The sequence below is a fragment of the Mus caroli genome, unplaced genomic scaffold, assembly GCF_978045245.1.
Source record: "Mus caroli unplaced genomic scaffold, Mus_caroli_1 scaffold_2, whole genome shotgun sequence".
Classification (NCBI taxonomy): Eukaryota; Metazoa; Chordata; class Mammalia; order Rodentia; family Muridae; genus Mus; species Mus caroli.
Window position 1 is genome coordinate 35,969,099 of NW_028227257.1, and position 23,531 is coordinate 35,992,629.

The following is a 23,531-nucleotide window of genomic DNA, read 5'->3' on the forward strand; positions in this document are numbered from 1 at the left end:
AAACTAAACCTTGTGTTCCAACTCTGTTGGCTAGGCTGTGGTTGGTCCCACATGGCTTGCCGTTAGACACCCTGCCATTTGGTCACAAATAATAGGTGTGTGTCTGTCCAGAGCTGCCTGTACTCTATGGACCACATGTGCCCAGAGGAATTGTGGCAGAGCTACAGATGGGTACTAGGCATCTGGGAGTGTAGGCCTGGTGGCTTCCATTATGGTACAGAGCAGGCTAGGGAAGGGAGCTCCTCACCTTGAGGTTTTAACAACTAGCTGTAGACAAATTAGGGTTGAGAGGTGTGCTTTCCACTAAGAGCCACTGGTCGCCCTGTCCATTTAAATTCATTTAAACCAGTCCAAAGTAAGTCCAGAGTTCTTTGATCATACTTAGTGCCCCTTAAAGCTGTCAGTAGTTACATGTTTCTAGTGGCTGTCCTTTAGAACAGTGTAGAGATAAAACAACATCATCAGAAAGTCTCTTGGACACACCTGCTCTAAACAGCAGCCATTTGGAGGGAGGTGGCCTCTTGGGTAACCTTGCAGGTATTCCTATGAAGAAGATCTGGCTTCTAGCCATATGTTGGTATCATGCACAGTTACTCCCCTTCTTGGTTCTAGTTGTCACTGTCCCTCATATAGCAAGGCACTAATGACATCACAGTACAGAAGCAGCCCAGGATACAACTGGGGTTACATCACCAGGCTCACTCTGTCCCTGGCTAGTGCAAGGCTTTTGATGACAGGTACCAGAGGAGATGTGGGAGGTATGGAGGCAGGCCTGGCCACGTTTCTATAGGCCAGCTGGAGCTCTTTCAGAGGCTGATTGGGGCCATGCCATGGGTTTTACTGCTTATCTGTGGCAGTGTGTGACAATGAACGCATGATTCCTGCTCTTAAAAAAATGTATTATTACATAAAAGTCTGTTTCCCCAAACAATTTAAATAGTAGAGAAGTATGGACAGGGTGGAACTCTAAAGTCTTTGTTGCTATTCTGTCCCTGTCACCATTCACTTCTGGGGGACCCTGGAGACACTGCTCTCACATGCAAGCTGTGGTAATACCCAGTTAGAAACTGCTTTTTGCTTTACAGTGTATTGGTGACATCTTCCACATTGTGCTTGCAAAACTGCCACAGTTGGTTGTATAACATTCTGTAGTGTGAATGTATTGTGATTTATTTAAATGACACTTAAGTAGTGTGCAGGCTTTTTTAGGTGTTACAATTGATGTTGCAGTAATGTACATATATTGCTGTATGTCTCTTTAAAGTAAATTCCTAGGGCTGTAATTGCAAGTCAAAAGGTAGGTATATTTTTCATTTAGGAAGACTGCTCCCTTGATCTCCAAAAACAGTTGGTGATTTACAGAGGCCTGCTTGATTGTTTCAGAGCCAACCCCTGCTCATGTGGTTCTACCATTGAGCTGAGAAGGGTTTATATTGCAAAGGAGTGTTACAAGCTCTTGTGTGGAAGGAGGAGGAAACACTGGCCTGTGAAGTAAAAAGCAGGGATTCTTTACTGAATGTTTAGGGACTGGGAATTAGTAGAATCCTTGAAGTGAACACTCCCCTGAACTAAAGTGGAGTACCACTGCTGCCTCAGTAGCTGTGCCCAGGATCCTTTAGGAAGCTTAGGGAGCGTGTGCGTGTGTGTGGTGGTGGTTTTTAAAATCTGTCTTTATCCCTGGCTGCTCTGATTCCTTGGAATGGCCTCTTGGTGGTGTGCTGTCAGGAGATCTGCACTAAAAGTGGCTTTGGTTAGATCCTACGTGGGTCTGGATATGAGAATACACTATGTAGTTCCCTGGCCTGCAGGTAGCATGAGGCCTAGAATGAGGCAGCTGTTAATCGGAGTGAGACCTGTTTCTTGCTCAGAGGAAGAGGAGTTGAGACCCAGGTCTGATGAGGACTCTACCACAGAGCCCATGACCTCTTTATTTAGTGAGACGGGGCTCTGTACTTTTATCATACTCTGTGGTTAGCTTTTTGAAGAAAACTCTCTCCTTCCCCAGCTGGTAGGCTGGTATTATTCTGAGGCCAGGTGACCATGATGTCATGGCCAAGAGATTCCCACCACCCTCCAAAATGTAGAAAACAGAAAGAAATAGGCTTTTTGTGAGTCTCCCATGGTCTACATGAGAGAACAGACCCACTGGGAGATAGGATTGTGGGTACTTTTTTTGTATCTTTCATTTACCCTTTTACATTTCTCTAGTTTTTCTATTTGTATTAGTATTTTAAAAAAAAACAAAAACAAAAACTGGAAAAGAAACAGAACTCCACTATGGAGCTCCAGTCTGTGTTCCTGGAGCCTGTCTGGCGGCGGAAACCTTGTTAGTCCTTTCGGGGAATTAGAAGTTCTCAGGCCTCCCACAAGATGCCAGTGCCCACCCAGGCCCTGGCACCTGTTACCTGGTAAGTGCTTGTAAGCTGAGGTAAGATGAATGTCAAAGATGCTTCTGTGCCCTGAAGCTAGGGGTGACCTGTGGATGGATGCTGGTGGAGGTATCTGAGCTCCTGTGTGTGGCATTGCAGGACACCATTCTACTTGCAGAGTGGGCAGACGTGTAGTAGGAAATGCAGTGTAAAAAGAGCTGTAACTTGACCGGGGCATGAGACAGAAGAGATAAAGAAGGGTTATCAGAGCTTCCAGGAAAACCTATTCAGGGTGTGCAGAGCAGATCAGAGCTCTTTCTTTAAAACCATTGGCTGGGCTGCAGTTGCTCCCTTCCTCTTCCACTCTTCGCCTGTTCACCCATGCTGGCAGCCATCCTGTGTAGCCAGGCTCTCTGTCCAGGTGCTTGGTGTTGCTTTCCCTGCATTTATGCTGCTCACAGCCCAGTTCTACCTGCTTTACACAGCCAGAGCTTAGACTTGGCAGAAGTCATGTGGCCAGCAGATGGCAGTACAGGGTCGCCACGGCAGTCCTCCTGGGACCCCTTCCCATCCTCCAGACAGTTAACTCTCCACCCTTTTTTTCAGGCTGAAGCCACCAGGTGTGTACTCAAAACAAGCCTTGGTAACCTTTGTTCTTTGATGTTAACTGTGTGTCAGGGTTTGAATCTCTGAACAAAACCCTAGGTGCTTTGAGCACCTTTCTGTGTGAGTTCTTCAAAACCCAAGCCCCCATTTTCTTGCCCTCTTCCCACTTCTTCTCTGTCCCTCTCTCCCTTTCTACCTCCAAACAGAATGTAAATAGATCCCCCAGGGAAGCAAGTTCACTGTGAGCTGCTAGCTGGCATTCTTCTGGAAATCTCCATTTAGTTACTGCTGGCTGTGGCAGTGCTGGGTCTTCAGTTACTGTCCAGGCTTCTGTGGTCAAGCCCATGATAAAGCCATGGTCTTTCTCTGTAGGCTCTAATGAAAATCTTGACTGCTCCTGAAACTGTCTTCTTGGTCTTCAGCCCCTCTGCCTGAAAGCCCAAGCAGGGAGCTTGCTCCCCATAGTTGTCTTAATAACTGTTGTGATGTGTGCATTTTTTTTTTTCAGGTATAAAATTGTTTCTGTTGAAGTTTGGAGAAAGAAAAATAAGTATAAAGAGGAAAATAGACATTTAGTCTGTAGGGTACCATTTAATACACATATATTCCCAGCTTGGTTCTAGAGGATTCTTTCCTCAAGCCAAGGGGAAAGCCGTACTAAACTCTCTCCACAGCTTCTGTGCTTGCTGCCAGGGCCCTGGAAACCCCACATGTGTCTGTGACCATTTAGGGCTCAGATGTAGCTGTTCATCATTGGCTTGCATGCTCTGGGAAGGGCCGCCTGATCTGGGAGTGAAGGCTCTACTTACCATGCTGCCCAGAGCCTGTCTTGGCTGTGGATGGAAGAGGGCAGGGTGTGTTCTAGTTCCTCTGAGAGCCTTGTACTTTCCTGTAGATTTCTTTTTTTTTTTTTTAATTTTTATTATTTTTATTACATATTTTCCTCAATTACATTTCCAATGCTATCCCAAAAGTCCCCCATAGCGCCACCCACTTCCCTACCCACCCATTCCCATTCTTTTGGCCCTGGCATTCCCCTATATTGGGGCATATAAAGTTTGCAAGTCCAATGGGCCTCTCTTTCCAGTGATGGCCGACTAGGCCATCTTTCCATACATATGCAGCTAGAGACAAGAGCTCCGGGGTACTGGTTAGTACATCATGTTGTTCCAACAATAGGGTTGCAGATCCCTTTAGCTCCTTGGGTACTTTCTCTAGCTTCTCCATTGGGAGCCCTGTGATACATCCAATAGCTGACTGTGAGCATCCACTCCTGTGTTTGCTAGGCCCAGGCATCGTCTCACAAGAGACAGCTATATTTGGGTCCTTTCAGCAAAATCTTGCTAGTGTATGCAATGGTGTCAGCGTTTAGAAGCTGATTATGGGATGGATCCCTGGATACGGCAGTCTCTAAATGGTCCATCCTTTCATCACAGCTACGAACTTTGTCTCTGTAACTCCTTCCCTGGGTGTTTTGTTCCCAATTCTAAGAAGGGGCACAGTGTCCACACTTTGGTCTTCATTCTTGAGTTTCATGCGTTTAGCAAATTGTATCTTATATCTTGGGTATCCTAAGTTTTGGGTTAATATCCACTTATCAGTGAATACATATTGTGTGAGTTCTTTTGTGATTGTGTTACCTCACTCAAGATGATGCCCTCCAGGTCCATCCATTTGGCTAGGAATTTCATAAATTCATTCATCCTGTAGATTTCTTGGTCACAGTTTATAAGTGTCTGGTTGGGCAGAGGCTGTGGTGATGTTAGACATTCCTTACCTTTGTTATTCCCAGGATCTTTGGTTGTAAATGTAGATGATCACATGGAACTGGGCTCCCAAGAGGCTCAGAGGCCTGGGCCCTGACTGTTCTAGAGCACAGCTCAGTTTGGCTGAAGTGGTTAAGGAGGACAGGTCATGGAATCTGCTTAAGGTTGGGCTATGGCTTCTTTCCTGTGGAGATGCTTGCTGTGCTTGGAACTCGGCACGTCCCTGTCATTCGCTGTGAAGGTCCAGAGGAATGGTATTTGTGTTTGAGGGAAAGACCTTCAGAATGGGTTTTGGACAGTCCCTAAGACAATGAATGTCCTTGCCGTCAGTCCCCACTTGTGCTTCTGTCAGGACCCACTGTGAGGTGTCTCTGGTTATCATCTGGGATTCTCACACTTAGTCGCCTGAAGACTCGTAGGGTCAAGCACTGGCTCAGGCCCTTTCCTGAACTGTCTTCTTCAAGCCTTGTCCCTCCTGGCATCCCAAGAAAGATTCCCTTTAGTCACTGCACACTGTGGGGTAAAGCCGGCTCTCTGGGGCCTGTGAAATCTTGTACCTGTTCCATTCTTACCTGCCTCTGCTCCTCTGGGAATCCAAAGTTCTGGGTCCTGCAGATATTAGTGCCTTTCTAGGCTGCTCTCCTTCCTTCAGACCTCTTGCTGCCTCTTTACCCAGTACTGCCTGGTGAAGCACCTGTGCATCAGCCTCTGCTTCTGTTGTATCTGCATTCTCTAGGCCCCAGCATGCTGCTTTGTTGCATGACCGCCCTGTGCCTGCTGTGTTGCATATGTGGTCCTCTTTTCTACTTACCTCTTCAAGCCTAGCATTCTGCAGACTTCTCAGTGCATACACTATTTAGAAGCAAGGAAATAAGCTGGGTCTGTCCTGGGCAGAGCTGTTTGGGAACCTATAGTAATACTCTCACCTCTATTTAGCCTCTAGCTGTCTGTAGGGACTCACAGGGCAAGTCCTGGAGTGAGCTGATGCACTCCCTGCTGGTGGAGAAAGTAGGGCCTGGGCCTGGCAGGCACGTTCTGTAGCTGGACAGTGGAGGGGTAGCTGCTGCTGGAGCAGCGAGCTGCCAAGTCCTCGGGTGCCCTTACGTTAACATCTTCTTCTTGCTGCTGAGGCTGTTCATTGGGGAGTTGTTGGTTATGCAGCCAAAGAGCAAATTTTCCTAAAGGAGCCCACAGTTGACAGAGAAGAGTCCTAAGTGCCTCTTTACAAGTTTCATTTCCTAGGTGGTAAGGCATTTCTGTAGCAGACTGGTTGCATCATAGTTTTGAAGTCTGGACATTAAGCACACTGATCGACTATTCAAGCTTCTTGTTGGTGGAGGCACATCCTCTTCCTCAAGCTCTTGTGCCTCGTGAATAAGGACAGTCTGCCCTTCTGAGTCTCTAAGTCAGCCTTGGCCTCAGAGAGGCCATTCTTAGATCCTCACCCTTGCCCTCCACTGTTGAGCTGCGAGGGGTCTGGTTTGACTGTCCAACGAGTGGGTGTTAATGCTTGGGCCTCCAAAGTTGGCCCTGGAGAGTTAGTTTACAGAGCTTTCCCTGTGTCTCAGTCCAAGCACAAATTAAGTTAATCTTTGCAGCCAGACCATGAGGGAGGAACCGTTATTTTACAGACAAGGAAAGACACTGTGTCAGGTGGTGGTAAAGCCAAGGAGGGGCTAAGTTGGAAATTGGCAGTTTTTAGCTTAGGCTATTTGATTGTGTAGATGCTGTACTGAAAACCCAAGGCCAGCGGTGATCCATAGACTGGCCTTGGCCAAGAGATATATTTGTTTAGCTTCTGTCTCGGTCTGTCTGTCTGTCTGTTCCTACCTACCTACCAACCTACCTACCTACCTACTATGGAGTTAGCTGCCGCACTATGGGTCCAGTCTCTTAGATAGTCTGCAGCTGTAAAGTTTCTGGACTGATTTTACTTGTTAGCTGTTACCTGGAAGTGGTGTACTGTGTCTCAGGTCCCTCAGGCCCCCAGAGGCCTATCCTGAGTCTTTGTAGTGTTCCACATTCCTGAATGGCCTAGTCCAAGGGGGAGTATGTGGTTGTGTCCCCCACATCTAATTGGTGCCATCTTGTAGCTGTTCTTTGCTGTCCATCTGCCTCATTCTTCTCTAGACCAGACCTGTCAACCAGTGTGAGCCAGACCCAGGCTGCTAGGTCAGCCATGCAGGGAGCTAACCGCTTCTAGAATTCCCCTTGCTCTTTTTAAAGCCCATGGCTAATGGATTAAATATGGAATCTTTGGTAGGTTTATTTTAATACCGTAAGATTTTACAATACCAAGAATTACTAGAATCTTGAAGTATTTGCTAGAGATGTGAGTGGGGTGCAGGGCAAGCTGTTTGGATAGGACTCAGCCAGGGGCTCAGTTTTCCTTCTGTCAGCTTTACTGCCTCTGATCCAGAGACAGTACTCTATTTATTTGTTTATTTATTTTCCTACCTATCTGCTTACCTACCCAAGACAGTAAAAAAAAAAAAAATGTTTTGTGACATAGGAGAGTGTATGGAGAAGGTAATAGAAGTTCTTGGGGGTGGGAAAGCAGGATAGACAGAGAAGGCTCAATTTTACATTGCTTTGGATTTTTTCATTTGTTACAACTGTCTGTTTGTTTATTTATTTACTTATTTTTAAAGATTTATTTATGCTGTTTAGCCTCTGAACATAGGCAAGAGCTTCTAGACAGTGCTGGAAGCATCTTGAAGCATCCCATGGCTAGTGTTAGTACTGGAGATGATATTCGGTAGCAAGGCTTCCTTCAGCAGTGGTAGCCAGATGTTTTCCTCCCATGGGAGGAGTTGGGCCTTAAGGGATAGGGCCAAAAGGGCAGTGTCTTTATTTTGGCTCCCCACTCTCATTCTTCTTTGATACAGGGTCTCATGTACCCCAGGCAGGCCTTAAACTCATTCTCTACCTCCCAAGTGCTGGAAATACAGACACACACCAACATACCTTACTAGAAAAGTGCTCTCTGGTGGAGAATTCAAGAGAGGTTAGAGTTTTCAATCACTTGGGAAATTCTTGAGGATAAGAGCTTCTAAGATTTTTGGCAAGGAGCATTTTAGGAGTCCATGGGGGTAGAACGGCACAGAACAGCCAGTCTGAGGAATATAGTATGCACCACATCTGTAACTTAGTAGTCCCATTCACCACATTAGAATAGGCCACGAAGAAATAGTTGGGATGAATTTTAACAGGGTACTTCACCCAGTTTATCCAAATTGGGTGTGCTTGATGCTCAACCAGTATATCAGATTGCTATTTTATGTTCTTGTCTACACTGAGGTTTTGAAACTCCATCTAAACTTTTTGCTTGAAGCACATCACAAGTTGCAGGAGTCTCAGGGGTTGAATCACAAGTTCTCAGGGGTGCTAGGACCATTCTGAATCAAGAAGGAAAGTAGTCTTCAGTTCCACACAGGCTTAAGAGGCCGCCCTGCCTCGCCTGTGTCTTCTAAACTCTGGGCAGTGAATATTTAAGGTTGGGCAGGGGTGGGAGGGTGGGAAAACAGCAAAAAATGTCTCAGTAGGGGTTTTTCCTGAGAGTGAGCTCATGGGCCGTTTATTCTAGTTCTGCAGCACTCGGGATTGTATCTAGTATGTATCTAAGCCTACCATTAGTTGCGTGTGCATACATATTTCAAGGAAATTAAGAAATGGGGTCCCCACACACATACTCTCATCCCATTTTCTTGGCAGTACAAGCTCTTGGGCCCTTTAATGCTAGTGTGGTTATTTTTAAATCTACTGCACTTTCCTAAGGTAAGAAGTTATAAAATAAGGTGCTCATAGCAACCAGCCCGCCCACATCCCACCTTGCCTTTATTATGATATCACGCTAAGTGCTTCCACTTGTAATGAAAATATTATGACTGTGAAGTAAAAATATTGTGACAAGTCAGAGAAGCCAGGGTTGCTGTAGAAACCTTCCCCATTCCTTGTCCTCAAAAGGCAGGTTTAGCTGAATTTCGCCCTAGTGGGCTTGTCTATCTGTTTTAGTGCATTTGACTGTCTGTTTCAGTTGTGAGCAAATTTAGATATCAGCAGAGGAATTTCCCAGGCGTTTTAGCTGAGCTATCTCAGCTCACTCTTTTCTTGCCTACAAGTCTGCATGGCTATCATGGAGACTGGGAGTGAGGATGTTTCATTGCTGGTGGTGGTGATGGTTTCTTTTTTTTTGGGGCGGGGTGTTGTGAGCAAGTACCTAGGGAGTGAAGAGCTCATTCTAGTGACCTGGCCCAGCCATTTCTCTTTTGAAGCCAGTCACCATTTAAGCTCCATCTAGGGAGGCTAGAGTGCCTGTCCTTGACTGTGGGGAGCAGAGTCCTGGTACCCTCCAAGATTTCCGTGTATGTGTGGTTCTGGGGATCATTGCCCATAGCGATGCTGAACCATGGAAGATGAGATGGACCAAGTATTTCACTAGAAAAAGAGGAAATGGAGAAAAAAAAAAAAAACCCTGAGAAAAATGTGGATAATTTTGTGCAGCACTATTTTTGTTACTTCTTTATTTACTTATTTTGAGTCATGGTCTTAATTCAACTCAGGGTAGCCTCAAATTCACTGTGTTGCTGAGTATGGCTTGCTCTTCCTGCCTTCATTTCTGAAGTGTTGAGATTACAGGCGTATGCTACCACACTCGGCTTATGTAGTGCTAAGGTTCACACCAGTCCTATCAACAAAGCTACCTCAAGTTCCCACACAGCTTCAGTGTTGATAATTTAAAAAGAAGAAAGAGGGCTGGAGAGATGGCTCAGTGGTTAAGAGCACCGACTGCTCTTCCAGAGGTCAATTCCCAGCAACCACATGGTGGCTCACCACCATCTGTAATGAGATCTGATGTCCTCTTCTGGTGTGTCTGAAGACAGCTACAGCATACTCATAATAAATAAATCTTTAAAAAAGAAAACCCGAGAGATGCATATCCATGAGTCAAATAAGTCTGGGCAAAGGAAGAGGGCAAGGCTGATGGCTCATCCCAGGAGAAAAAGAAGAAAGAAAGAACAGAGGCTAGCCTTTATCCAGCACACACTGATCCCTGAATTTGATACCTACTACTGATATAAAATAAGGAGGGATGTTACTCCAAACCTTGGCTGGGACTCTTTGGGAATGCAGACCCATCATTAATCAGGAAGTTCACTGTACCAGCCTAAAGCTATAAAACAGAGTTCTTGTCTCTGATCAGAGCCACCTTTTGATGGATGTTGTTGTTTATCTACTTGTTTGGGGGTGGAATGTAAGCCCCTGCTCCTTCCCACTTCAGGGCCCCCAGATTGCGACGGCCCTCTCTTCCTGCCCTACAAGACATTGGTCTCCACAGTTGGAAGCATGGTGTTCAGTGAGGGCGAGGCCCAGCGGCTTATTGAGATCCTCTCTGAGAAGACTGGAGTCATTCAAGACACCTGGCATAAGGTAGGCCACTGCAGGGCTGGTATGGCTTACCAGTCCCCAGGGATGCGCATCTTGCCCAGTTCTGCTCCTACCCAGGAGCTATCTTGTCCAACTGCAGCGAGAATGTTTACAAACCAGTTTTCACTTCTTCCTGGAGGTCCCTGCCATTGCTGTCTGTGCTTGGGCTGAATGAGCTACCTCTGCTTATGTGCCCGGAGCAGAGCAGGGCCTCGGTGCTGCTTGTGCTTCTCGGGTTAGAGCATGGGATCTGGACATAATGTCCCTTGTGCTACCAGGGCAAGCTCAAAGACTCAGTCGCACTCCCTAGTGCCCCTGGCCAATCACCTGTTCTAGGAAGTGCAGTATGCATGGGTTTTTCCTTAGCTAGCTGGGTGATAGTAATTTTGCTGGTCAGTTCAGTGATGGTGTTTGGGGGTACTCTTTCTAGGCTGTCACTGGGGTGTGCCATGCTCTGTGGCCTCAGTGCTGCTGAGAGCACCTCAGCAAGTAAGCACTGGGGGTGTTCCCTGGGCATGAGTGTCGGAGGGTCACCTTGCTCAGACCATGACACTAGAGTACAGGTTTCCTGTCCTAGCTCCCACACTGCAGCCAGTGGCTTATAGTCTACATTTTCTGGCTTTAAGACTGGAAATACTATACCTATGAAAACTACCCCAAGCATATGTATGTACAAGATCTGGGAGTTCCTAAAAACTCAGTGGCTTAACAGGACTATTCATTCCCGTATGGTGTCTAGGGTCAGATGGAACCACTTATTTTGAAGCCCATGCTACCTGGAGGTTTATTGCCTTTTGTTTATTGCCAGAGTTGGGGGACTATATATTTCACTCTTCCCCTGTAACATGGCTTTGTCAACATTTCCAGGCCACTCAGAAGGGTGACCCTGTAGCAATTCTGAAACGCCAACTAGAAGAGAAAGAAAAGCTGCTGGCCACAGAGCAAGAGGATGCGGCCGTCGCCAAGAGCAAGCTAAGGGAACTCAACAAGGTACAGCCTCAGCTCAGAAGCAAGGCAGCCTCCTCTCCATTCTCTGAGAATCCCCATGCCCAGGGCCGCAGCTGCCCTTAGGTCATCAGGGCTGGCGCTGAGGCAGGCAGCTTCAGCCAGGGCTTGTCTGCCTAGCATATGACTCTTCCCAAGCCAGGAATGTTTTGACTAAAGTTTATCTGCTGCCTAAAGAGGTTAGGTGTAGTACTGGAAGTGTTCCTCCCCTGTGGTCCAAGAATTCATGTAGTTTAGCAGAGACCAGGATCTCAGACTGTGGTGGCTCCCTAGGTACCAGGGTCTTTTGAGCTAGTGCACCTAGAAAGGACGTGTACATTTAATACTAGTAGTTTTCCTGAGAAATGGGGTTGAGGTTGCTTTGCTGCCTTTTTCTGACATCAGTGGAGTGATGTGCAGGAGAGTTCTTAGCTATTTGTAGCCATACTGGCTGGAAGGATTTTTGCTCTGAATGGCAGGTGGTGGTGGGCCAGGCTTGCTGTGAGACAGGCTTGGGACATTGTTCAGGATATACCAGCTACTCAGTCATTGGAAGCCACTCACTGCTGAACCTACAGGAGCCTCTCCCTTGTTCTCTGCTTCTGAGAAGTGGGTCCTGGTGTCCAAGTGTCCCAGATGGACATGACAGGCAGGGTAAGGGGAGTGAGTCCTCATGGGCCTGGTATCCCCTAAGTTAGAAAGCTGTCAGGTGAGGTGCTGTGGGTTTTCTTTTACTGTTCCCTGCCTCCTGCCCTCTCTGTCCCAGGTAACAGACTTCAGAAAGATAGCCTGGGTTAAGAAATATCTGACAATACCAGGTGGTGATGGTGCATACCTTTAATCTCAGCACTTGGGAGGCAGAGGCAGGAGGATTTCTGAATTTGAAGCCAGCCTTATCTACAGAGTGCGAGAAACCTTGCCTCAAAAACAGAAAAAAAGACCTGACACCATCTTAGACCTAACTTTAGACATAACACCATCTTAGACATAACCCTTTCCTTAGGTACTGCTCTTTGCTTATTGGAGACAGACTAGAAATGAGGCAAGTTGACCTCGTTCTTAATTCAGTGGCTGTGCTTCTGAGCCAGGCAGAAACGGTGGTTGAGGGTCAGGCTGACGAGACCCCCAACCCTTTGAATAACACTCTTTGTTAGTGTTATGCTCAGGAGCAGAAAAGAAAGTCACCCTCTGAGAACTCTGCTAGTGTTCAGTGGGCTTCTGTGCTGACTCCCAAGTTGTCCACACATGGCCTTTGCTCGAGCTATCCTTGGTTACTAGAAATGCAGACCTTCACATGGCTTAACAGCAGCTGGGTATGCTGTCTCCTCCTAACTGTGCACACTTCGTGTTAGGAGTTAGGTCTAGGCTCCAATAAGGATGAGCACATTTATACCATAGAACTTGGTAGAGCCCTCCCACCCCCCTGGGTCAGATGACTAGCATACCTTCCTAGATCAGAGTCTGCTTTTCTGGGGAGCTAGTTTTTTGTACCTTTTACCTTAGAAAGAATTGATATTGCTGTAATAAAACAGCATGACCAAAGGCAGCCCAGGGAGCAAAGGGTTTGTTTCCTTTTATAACTCTCAGGTCACATTCTTCAGTCACGGCAGGAACTGAAGCAGAAGCCATGGGGGAAGTAGCTGACCTGCTCAGTTTGCTTTCTTACACAACCCAGGGACCACCTGGCCAGGGACCACATAATCTAAGACTTTTTTTTTTTTAAAGATTTATTTATTTATTATATGTAAGTACACTGTAGCTGTCTTCAGACACTCCAGAAGAGGGCGCCAGATCTTGTTACAGATGGTTGTGAGCCACCATGTGGTTGCTGGGATTTGAACTAGGGACCTTCGGAAGAACAGTCAGTGCTCTTAACCACTGAGCTATCTCACCAGCCCAATCTAAGACTCTTTTCAAGTGAATCTAGATTATGTCAAACTGACCAAACAAACACCCCCCCCCCCAAAAAAAAAACAAAAAAACACAAAACAAAACAAACCTAACCAGAACACTGTTTGGACAGAAAGAGAAATTAATTTCCTACAGAAATTTGCTTATTCCCAAAGTCAAGTGCAGCAAGAGGCTACAGTAGTGTTTAGTTGCTGGCAGACTCTGTGTGGCTTGGCTATTTAGTTGGGTCTGAGGCATGATGGATGAGGCGGTTGCAACCTCTGATAGAATGGGCCCCTTCCCATTCTGAAATCCCATTCACCAAGGACAGGGAGGCAGGCAGGTAGGAAGGCCCTGTGCTGACCATTCAGTGACTATGCTGTCCCTTAGAGGTGGCTGTGTGACATAGTTTCAAAAACCACAATGGCACCTAATTCCTAGACACATTCACCATGCCCACCCTCCTTGGGTTGAGACAGTAGACTCTGTTCCTGGTGTGACCCACAGGTCTAGAAGCCTTGATTTTTGTTACCCACCTCACGTTCCAGAGTGTGGACCTTGGCTCTGACCCAAGAAACTTAATGACAATGTCCAGCTATGGCTCTCTATCCCCTGGCCACATTCGGTTTCCCATAAGCTCAGGAGGTCCAATGCCGATATCTGCTTACACCTCTTTTATACTCCCAGCCTCCATCCCCAAATACGCACCCTAAGTACTAGCCTCTGGCATCTTGCCTAATCTTCTCTGGATTGCTGCCTGCTCCCAGTATGCCCGCCCTACTCTTTCTTGCTTCTGAGGGTCTCCTGTACTTCTGATGGGCCGGACATTTTGGTAGTATCCTGTTTGGTTATCAGCGCTCAGGAATCTAATGGAGCACTCAGATGAAGGTGATCACTATAATTGCCACAGACCTCTATTTGGTTGCCTACAGACTGGGAGCCTCTCTCTCTCTCTCTCTCTCTCTCTCTCTCTCTCTCTCTCTCTCTCTCTCTCTCTCTCTCTCTGGTTTGCAGTTGAGGAAGGAGTGTTTGTATCTTCCCTTTAGAATTAAATATTTATCATTCTGTCTACCTTGTGTGGACCACCATCGTGTCCTGCTCGACAGAGCCAGCATGTTTATGTCATTTTCATGTTATATCTCCTGGCACCAAACCATTGAGTGAGAAATTTCATGTGAAAATGTTACTGACCATATGACAGTTGCTCTTACCTGCATTCTCACGGGAGCCAGTGAGTGCTAGACTCTTATGTTTCATGTTCAGACCCTTCTACGCTTCCTTTATTCTTGTGGTAACATTTTTATAGTTGGAAAGGGTCTTGCTTAGTGATCTTGCTTGGAGTCATGCCACAAGGCCTGGTCTGGATGCACTGAGAATTTCAGTCATCTGCAGAGTCTGTGTCACTCCTGAGGAAGGTCCTGGCAGAATTGAACCCTTGACCAGTGTGAGTAGTGTCTAAAGAAGCTTATGGACTTGGGCCCCCTTGGGAGCTCCACCTTTAAGTGTTCGGGGCCCAGGTGTGGCTTTGAAGATTTTAGGACAAGGATGGCAAAACCTTCTGGAAAACCTTTCCAGCTTATGTCTTGCCAGGCACTACCCTCTGGACTAGACTATAGTGTGTCCACTCCAGTGCCTGAACGTGTGGCCTCGTAAGATCAGGAGCCCAAGGCCTTCTGATACCAACCAGACACTGTTGGGTACTAAGGTGGAATGGGAGGTGGTACAGTTCCAGCCTCTATCTGGAGGTAAATATGTGGACCACTTCTGGGCCCAGAAATCTATGCAGGGCCCCACTAAGCCTAGGGAATAGTGCCAGATTCCCTGGGAATATGCCAGTAGAGCACCAGTGGATGCTGGTAACAATGCTCATCTTCCATCCTAGACAAATAGAACCAAAGGCCACTTAGACCCTTACCTTTTGAATGCTTTTCAAGAAAAGAATGTGGCCCAGTCTCTGTCTGCTTGATGAGTCCGCTTACCTCACCTGCCATCTCTTCTCAGGAGATGGCTTCAGAGAAGGCCAAGGCTGCAGCTGGGGAGGCCAAAGTGAAGAAGCAGCTGGTAGCCCGGGAGCAGGAGATTGCAGCTGTGCAGGCACGCATGCAGGCCAGCTATCGGGACCATGTGAAGGAGGTGCAACAGCTGCAGGGCAAGGTGGGCACAGGGAAGGGCAGGCTGAGGGAGTCATAATGCCCCAGAGGGCGAGGCTTGAGCTGGGACTGAGGATGCCTGCTGGGGGTTGAAATCGGCTGGATGTTTCTGATATTAATTACCAGGAAGATATATAATATATTTTAAAGAGCACTTTTTCAAAAGACCCTTGTGTCAGGTAGTATCCTGGGGTGAGGGCTTCCATCTCCAGGTAAGTCTGTATGTGGTTGGGAAGATTGCATAAGCTAGGAGACCTGCTGAGCATGCACTTACTGGGTCTGGAGACCAACCCTGGTGACTGCCTATCTGGACTGTCCCTCACTGTCAGTCTGATGTTTATCTTCTGAAACCTATGCTTAGCTCGTTCTGGGCACAGCTGCCTCCCTGCCACATGTCTCATGGGTGCCATGTGGGCTCAGAAAACAAGAGATGAACCCTCACTCAGGTAGCTGTGGTTTGTGGTCATGGGATTTTTTTTTCTCTCAGAATAGTACACCACCTGTGTGGCCTCAGGTGTATATATGTGCATACATCTGAAACATTGGAAGAAGAGATCAGTGAGTAGAGAGGTGTGTTATGTATGAGAGTGAAGGAGGCCCACACTTGTCCCTGAGACCCTGGCACTGGAGTGGCACTGGAGTATGGGGCCCCTTGCTTTATGAGCATTCCTGACTTCCCTTGGAGCAGATACAGCCTCCAGAGTGTTCACTTTGAGCTGTGACCTTGCTGATGGAGGTCCACAGTCAGTTCTCTGTGTGGCTGATGCCCTGATGCTCCTGTCGGCAACTTTTCAGATCCGGACTCTTCAGGAACAGCTGGAGAATGGCCCTAACACCCAGCTGGCCCGCCTACAGCAGGAGAACTCCATCTTGAGGGATGCCTTGAACCAGGCTACCAGCCAGGTGGAAAGCAAGTAAGTAAGCCAGTGTCTCATGCAAAGACTGTGGTGGCATGTTCCCTAGGGCTTAGAGCTTGGGTAGACCTAGTGAGTCTTCTTTAGGCTACAGCAGGTAAAATCTAGTGCCTTTCTGGATACAGAGCTGGGTGTCAGTCATATGCAGGGCTGCCTGTGAGTTCCTGCTCCCCTCACATCCAGCTTCTATGTGAGTTCTGAGCAGTTGAGTCTTTAACAGGTGTCTAAGAGCCCCCATGTCTTGATGCCTTAGAAAGAGCTGATATATGATAGCCTGCAGCTGGCGATTGTCGGGGAGGGACAGGGGGAAATATCAGGTGCCCCTCTGTCCTTGGCTTGTGCTGGCATCTTCCCGGGCTTAATGACACTTTGATTTTCATTCTTATTGTACCCTCTATGTGGGGTACAGGGCAGAGGATTAAAGCAGATTTGTTGAGGGTGAGAGTGTAGGTGTTACAAGGACCTGCTGAGGTCTCAGTCCTCCCTGGAAGGATATGGGATTGAAGAACCCTGGCATTCTCTGTCATGTGGAGTTTGCTGATGATTGTTTTCTGGAGAAAGCTCTGGAGCTTGAGGAAATGTTACTCAGTTGTCAGCTGCTGCCTCCCCTCAATTTAGAAACTGCCTGGTGGGGGTAGGGAATACTGCAGGGAGTGAACAGAGGTGACATGCAGAGGTCTTGCCTTTGTGTTTCCAGTGGTGTCTGGGAGGGGCCTTTTGCTCTCTATGGTCCACATACTGTATTGGCAACCTATTTTTAATAAAACACCAAAAGCCACATGGTTGACATGCAAAAATCACTTGACTCATGGCCCTAAGACTTGGACACTAAAATAAGAAAGGGCAAATATGCCAGAAGGAGGGAGCAGTTGCCAGGCTTGCTCACTGTTCTCAACTGGGGCTGGGGACTGTCTTGCAGGCAGAACACAGAACTGGCAAAGCTCCGACAGGAGCTCAGCAAGGTCAACAAGGAGCTAGTGGAGAAGTCAGAGGCCTCCCGGCAGGAGGAGCAACAACGGAAGGCGCTGGAAGCCAAGGCAGCCACCTTTGAGAAGCAGGTCCTACAGTTGCAGGTGAGTAGCAGTGGTAGTCACTCCAGTGCCTGTTCACTGCCCACCAGAGCTGACTGCAGAGCAGGAACAGTGCCCTGTCACAGAGTCATCCCTTCCCAGTCACAGCAGACAGCTGGGGATGGAGTCGGTGTCTGGGGCTTGAACCTGGCTTGACTTTTGCTTGTTAAGAAGAGTAATAGCATACGAAGGATGATATTATGTGCTAAGTATCACTGTAAGTGCTCAGTATCAGTATAGGTCTAATTGTCCATGTAACCCACCATGTGAGGCAGGACTATTGGCATCTGCCATTTACGCACAAGGAAGCGCGCGTGTGTGTATGTGTGTGTGTGTGTGTGTGTGTGTGTCACAGAGAAGCGAAACAACTACTCAACATTTCCCTGGCCAGCACATGACAGAGTCAGCATCTGGGTCTCAGAGTTTGGCTCCTGTGCTGGCTGCATTTGTTCTACACTGGCTCCCACTGTGCTGCTGCAGCCCTGCAGTGGCCAACAGGCTAACTAACTGCCTGCAGATCCTGTGGCTTCTCAAGGCATTGCCCAGGCTCCTTCCGAAAGAGGGCGATGTCCTCATAGCATGCCGGGTAACGCTCACAGGGCTTCAGGCAGCCTGTGGGCCTATGGCTTCTGTTCCTAATGGCTTGTGCCAAGCCAGATGAGCCTAGGCTGAGGCAGTGCTGCTTCTCTGTTCCTGGGCATGATGGTGGCACCTGTTCTGCAGTATGACTTGGAGGATGAGCTGTGCAAGACTGCAGCTTACTCTGTAGAAAGGAAGGGGCTCTTTTCACTCGCTCCTTCACCAAGTCAGTCAGCTCCTCAGGACCAGGGCAGTCAAGGCCTACTGGGTTGGGTCCCAGAGCATAGACATCAGGAGGTGGCTCTAACCCTGACCCTAGAGCCACCTCCCAGGCTTGACAGAAAAGAAGCGTAAAATATACTTTGAGGTTCTTGATGGCCCCTGCCCTGGCTTCTTGTCCCAGGATGGACTGAGTTTAAAGCTCCAGCAGTGTTTATAGATATCCCTACCCAGTTGGCACAGCATAGAGCCAGCCTTGGGAATCCTTTGATGTAGTCAGCTATGCTGACCGCTTTCTTCTGGACTTGCTGTCTCCTGAGATAGATGTGTATGCTTTCCACTAAAGTCTTAAAGTTTTTTATTGCTATGGATGAATGAATGGATTTCCTGTGGTTGGTTGTTGTTGAAACAAGTACTCTTAACTAGTTAATGTTGGCCATGAGTAGTAAAACCTGCACTCTTCCGGCACTCTGAGTTGATTCCTTTTTGTGAAAAGTGAGACACAGCCAGACTGGCAGTGTTCTTGTCCTGTTCCTGTCAGTGTCGAAAGATGGTGAGGATATTAGAGTCCAAGTAGGGAATCAGGCTCCTGCTGTGATGGAAGGGCAGGGGAGAAGCAGGCCTGTCCACTGTGAGGCATTGGGCCATTCTTTACTGTTGTGCCTGCCTTTCACGTGGAGCTGAGCCAACCTTCTCATTTGAATGTAGAAAAAACCTGCAGCCCAAGGCTACCCTCACCTTTCCCTTGTATACTGTTTGCTTTTCTACAGCTGAGAGGGCACGGCCCATCCTTAGTAAGGGCTGCCCTATGCTGTTTCAGTGTTTCTCATTAAAGTGTTTGGCCTAGCACCACCCCATGCAGACACTGCTCTAAAAGAAGGAAAAGTGCTGTTTTCATTCTGTCAGCTCCTTGAAGGGGATTGAGGCATGACCTGGAATCTTACATTAGCTGACTGGAGTTATATCTTGACTGACCCCTCTCACCCACCCATGCCCCAGACATACTTGACTTCTACAGAGATCTGGTCCTTTGCAGAATTAGATTCCTCAGAGGGCCTGACAAGTGCTCCCTCCCCAGGAGCCCAGTGTATAGGAATGATTGACAAATGACCAAAGGAGGATTGGTGAAGATCACCAGAGGTGAGAAAGGCCCTTCAGCTGCTGAGCAGCAACAGAGACCATCAGGCACATAAAGCTTTGTGGGTCTGAACAAGGAGGAGATGAACCTGTCTGTATGGACGTCTTTAGGATTCAGACTAAAAATAGAAATGGCCATGTTATGGATCAAACATGCTTGAACATTGATGGCTTCATATGGCTGAAACTTTTAAGTGAAAACCTAGAAGTGCTCTCCAAATGGATACTTAATTATGTGCCTTGCTTGTGTGCAGTGCTTCAAGGGAGAGAACTGGTACCAATGGGAAAACTATCCCTCAAAAGGAAGGCCTCTCATTGAAGGGGTACTAGCTGAAGAACTCTGTCTAGGTTCAAAATTATCCGGAAATAGTGGTCCTTGTTGAAATTGCACTATAACTTCTCTCCTTCATTCGTGTGGGTCCCAGGAATTAGACTCAAAATTGTCATGCTTGGCCACAAGCCCCTTTACCTGCTGAGCCCTGGCACTGGCCCTGAACTGTGTTCTTTGCCCACTATCCAGAGAGCACAGTAAATAGGATAGCCACATGAAAAGGTTTGTTTTACAGCCCCAAGCTTCTCACAACCCTCTTCCCTCTGTTCCTCCTTAGGCATCCCACAAAGAGAGTGAAGAGGCTCTGCAGAAGCGCTTGGAGGAGGTCACCCGGGAACTCTGCCGGACACAAACAAGCCATGCCAACCTCCGAGCGGATGCTGAGAAGGCTCAGGAACAGCAGCAGCGAGTGGCAGGTGAGTGCAGACTCAGTAGCTCTGTCTGCGGTGGCCCAGATGAGCCCTCTGACCTTGTGTCACTATGTGAACCTGAGCATAGTGGGCCTGGACTGTCCACTGTGTACAGAGTAGAACCTGTAAGGGCCAAACATGAGGTGAGGACAGTGGGGCAGGGCTAGATGAGGCTTAGGCAGTGCATGTGATGAGACTATGATGGTTAGTCACTTACCCGCCATTCCTCCCGAGTTCCAGTCATGGGCACTGGGCTAGCAGCAGTGCTGGTCAGGAGGACTAGTCACAGCAGTGCCTTAAGACAGACAGTATGTGGAGGGGCAGAAGGTAAATACTTGATTCTCTGAGATAGATGGCTTTTGTCACAACTATGACACTTTGCTGCTGGGGGTAAAGCAGCCATTGATAATCCTGTAATCTGTGGTCCAGGCATTGAAACAGAACTTTATTTATAACGGGTGGGGGTGAGCAGCCTTTGGGCTAGCTTGCTGGCCTCTGCTCTAGAAAAGGAAGTATGCCTTTAGCTACTGTATCCTTTCTGAAGTAGAGGCAGGATTTTAAGACTAGGCCAGAATGGTGAAAGGGGAGGTCAGCCAGCACAAAGCCCAGCGTGAACATCAGACAAGAAAGCTGAGGAGATGAGCAGGAGCCTGGTCCTTGTCCTGTGAGCAGGTGTGGCAGGAAGACGTGGCTGGGCAGTGACCAGTGAAGTGCTGGTAAGGGGCAGAGTTCTTCAGGGAGGGGAGAGGTGAGCTAAGGCAAGAGAATACTGAAGTTCCCACGCCTGGGGAGCTGGCATTGAAAGGCTCTGCTGCTCTGTTCAAGTTCTCTTTGAATGCAGCAAGAAGCAACACCTAGGGCTGAGCTTGTGGGAGCACTAGGAATCTGCCTTGTGGGAGAGGGAGTGTCAGAGATGCTGGACCACCTTAGCTGGGGGACTTCTGAAACTACACAAGGAAGGGGGCATCTCCCACAGAGAAGGCCTGGGGCAGGCCCTTGGGTGTCTCATTTCTGCTGAGTCTCAGCTCATGAGGCAGTGTTTTCTAGAGCATGAGTCTTCTGTGCACTCCCCTGAGTGTGCTTGCTTTGCTGCTAGCTTTCCATCTGTGGTCCAGTTCACCTTGTGGTACTCACAGATGCTGCTGCCACAGCATACCTTTCTCTCCAGTCCACAAGGAAAGTTCATGGATCAGAAGTGTCTTAAGGCTTCTGCATATATAGTGCAGCCCACAAGGGGGCCAATAGTGCTCTGTGTATGTTGGAGGAGGGGCCAACGGCTGAGGTCCCCAGACAGGCATTGCCAGATCCTCACCTCTCCTTGCCTTTCTGCAACAGAGTTGCACAGCAAATTACAGTCATCTGAGGTGGAGGTAAAAAGCAAGTGTGAAGAGCTGAGTAGTCTCCATGGGCAGCTCAAGGAGGCCAGGGCGGAGAACTCACAGCTCACAGAGAGGATCCGTTCCATCGAAGCCCTTCTGGAAGCAGGCCAGGCCCAAGACACCCAGGTCAGTCACTTCTCAGGCCAGTCCGAGGAGAGGGAGGACTCCCCTGAGCAGAGGGCCTCCCATGATGCCCAGCTCCTACACATGTGAGCTTCTCTGTTTCTTTCCAGGCCAGCCAAGCTGAGGCCAACCAGCAGCAGACTCGGTAAGCCTCAAGGCAGGTTGTGGGGAGCTGTAGGGCTGTAGCTTCAGCTGTAGCACAGGTTGGCCATGGGCCCCTGGAAGCTAGAGCTTTTACTGGAAGGCTTGGGTCTTAGCTGTCCCTTCAGTGACTTTGAAGACAAGAGACCGACATGGGTAGGAAACAAAACTGCCCCCTAAGAGTTTTGCATTAGTCTGTTTTCCATTGTTATAGTAAAATACATGAAACTGCATTCTCTTAAAAAGAAAGATACTTATATAGCTCACAGATTTGGTGGTAGCTGGCCTCTAGTGAAGGCCTCCTTGGCTATCACATCATGGTAGGTAGCACTACAGCAGGAGTGCATATAAGGAGGAGACTGCTCATGGTGAGACAGGAAGCCAGGGGCAGGCTTACTTTTTACAGCAGCTTGCCCTTATAGGAATGAATTCCAAGAAACTAACAGCAGTCTCCTTAGGGCATCACTCCCCATAAGCTAACTACCCACCTCCCATTTGGCTTTGCCTCTTAAAGGTCCTGTTCCTCCTTAACACTGCTACACTCGAGGCTTTCAAAGCCCGAGTGCCTTGAACACACAACGGTGAAACTCTGGTAAGCTCTGCGGTCACTCTCCAGGAGCCAGTTTAGCTCTGCAAGGGAAAGCTCTGTGGTAGCTCTGTGATGCAGAGGTGTTGTCAGTGTGTGCAAGGTGAGGGAGTTTTAAGGATTGAGTTCAGGAAGTCAAATGAGGAAATGGACATGACCCTCCCCTTTCTTTTGTAATCTAGAGCACATTGCAGGGCTCATTTCCTTTGTGAGGTGACTGTCCTGTTGGCTAGACTTGTCTTATTTCCTATGTCAGTATCCATACAGACCCACACCAGGCCATTCTCGGGACTGTTTGCTGTTGCTAAGGCCAAAGTACCTGGATAGGCCAACTCAATTCAAGCTCTAGTCCTGGGACCAGTGCCTCTGGGCAGATGCCCACATTCTTGGGAGGCGAATCATGGCTACTATGGTCTTGGGGACCCCAGAGCAGCCGTGTGAAGGAATGGTGAGGAGGGTGTTCTTCATCTTCCTGCACATTCTGGATGTGTCCTAAGCCAGCAAAATCTCTCACTCTGGCTGTTTCTACCAAAGAGTTGTTTCCCCATGTGCTTTGTAAAATGCAGCCCCCCATCCACAGCCTGATCCCTGGTGTTCAGCTTGGCTTTGTAACTGGGCACTTAGAGGGAGACCGGAACCCACTTGAAAACCTAGAGCCATCCTCTCCATCTCCTGTCTCAAAATGCATGGATGAAGCTTGTTTCTTCTGATGATATTTACAAAGGCTGTAGTTATGAAGGGTTTTCTCTTGTATCTTAAGACCAAATTTTTGAAGCCTGACATGGTAAGATACACCTGTAATTTTAACAGTTTGAAGATTGAGGCAGAAGGATTACAAGGTCAAGGCCAGCCTGGCCTCTATAAACCTTGTCTCAAAACAAACCACCTGAGATTTTTTTATCACACACTAAATTACTAAGATAATTCAACCACACTCCAAATAAGAACTTTTAATATCTTGCCTGATGTTGGTATATCCAGCAAGAACTGGTTGATTTCCTTCTGAAACAGTGTATCTGTAAGTTGCCTGGGTGGGGTCATCCTGTTCTGAACTGGCATATCAACTCCCAAATGTTCTGACACTTTATAGCAACTGCCTAGGAGGTGAAGGTCAGTATGTCCTTGCCAGTGTCCTGTGTTCTCTGCTTCTTCAGAGTCGTCTTCTGGGCATGCTCTGGGATGCTTTGCTGGGAAAGACTTGTGTAAAGAAGGGGTTAGAGGGAGTATATGAGGAAATCCCACTTTAAAGGGGAGTCAAGGTTCCATGGGCCTGTGAAACCTAGAGTCACAAAGCCAGCTAATGTCTTCAAGGCCAGGTTTGCTGTTTTCAAACTGAAAACTGGAAACTGCCAGACAGAGTCCATTATTAATCATGGTCAGGGTGAGTGTGTTCAGCCCATGCTGACTTTATAGTTGATGTGGGTATGACTCAGAATGGTAGTTTTCAAGA

At 47.9% G+C, this 23,531-nt stretch overlaps 1 protein-coding gene across 1 annotated transcript in view; it reads left to right on the top strand.

Annotated features, from left to right (window-relative positions):
• The window catches only part of Rrbp1 (ribosome binding protein 1), a 63,234-nt gene that overhangs the window by 25,922 nt on the left and 13,781 nt on the right, over positions 1-23,531 (top strand). The window contains exons 3-10 of the mRNA XM_021155725.3: positions 10,023-10,171; positions 11,036-11,158; positions 15,044-15,196; positions 15,988-16,106; positions 17,026-17,179; positions 19,720-19,858; positions 21,188-21,357; positions 21,465-21,499. Coding sequence (XP_021011384.1) covers positions 10,023-10,171; positions 11,036-11,158; positions 15,044-15,196; positions 15,988-16,106; positions 17,026-17,179; positions 19,720-19,858; positions 21,188-21,357; positions 21,465-21,499 — 1,042 coding nt within the window. The remainder of the gene's footprint in view (positions 1-10,022; positions 10,172-11,035; positions 11,159-15,043; positions 15,197-15,987; positions 16,107-17,025; positions 17,180-19,719; positions 19,859-21,187; positions 21,358-21,464; positions 21,500-23,531) is intronic.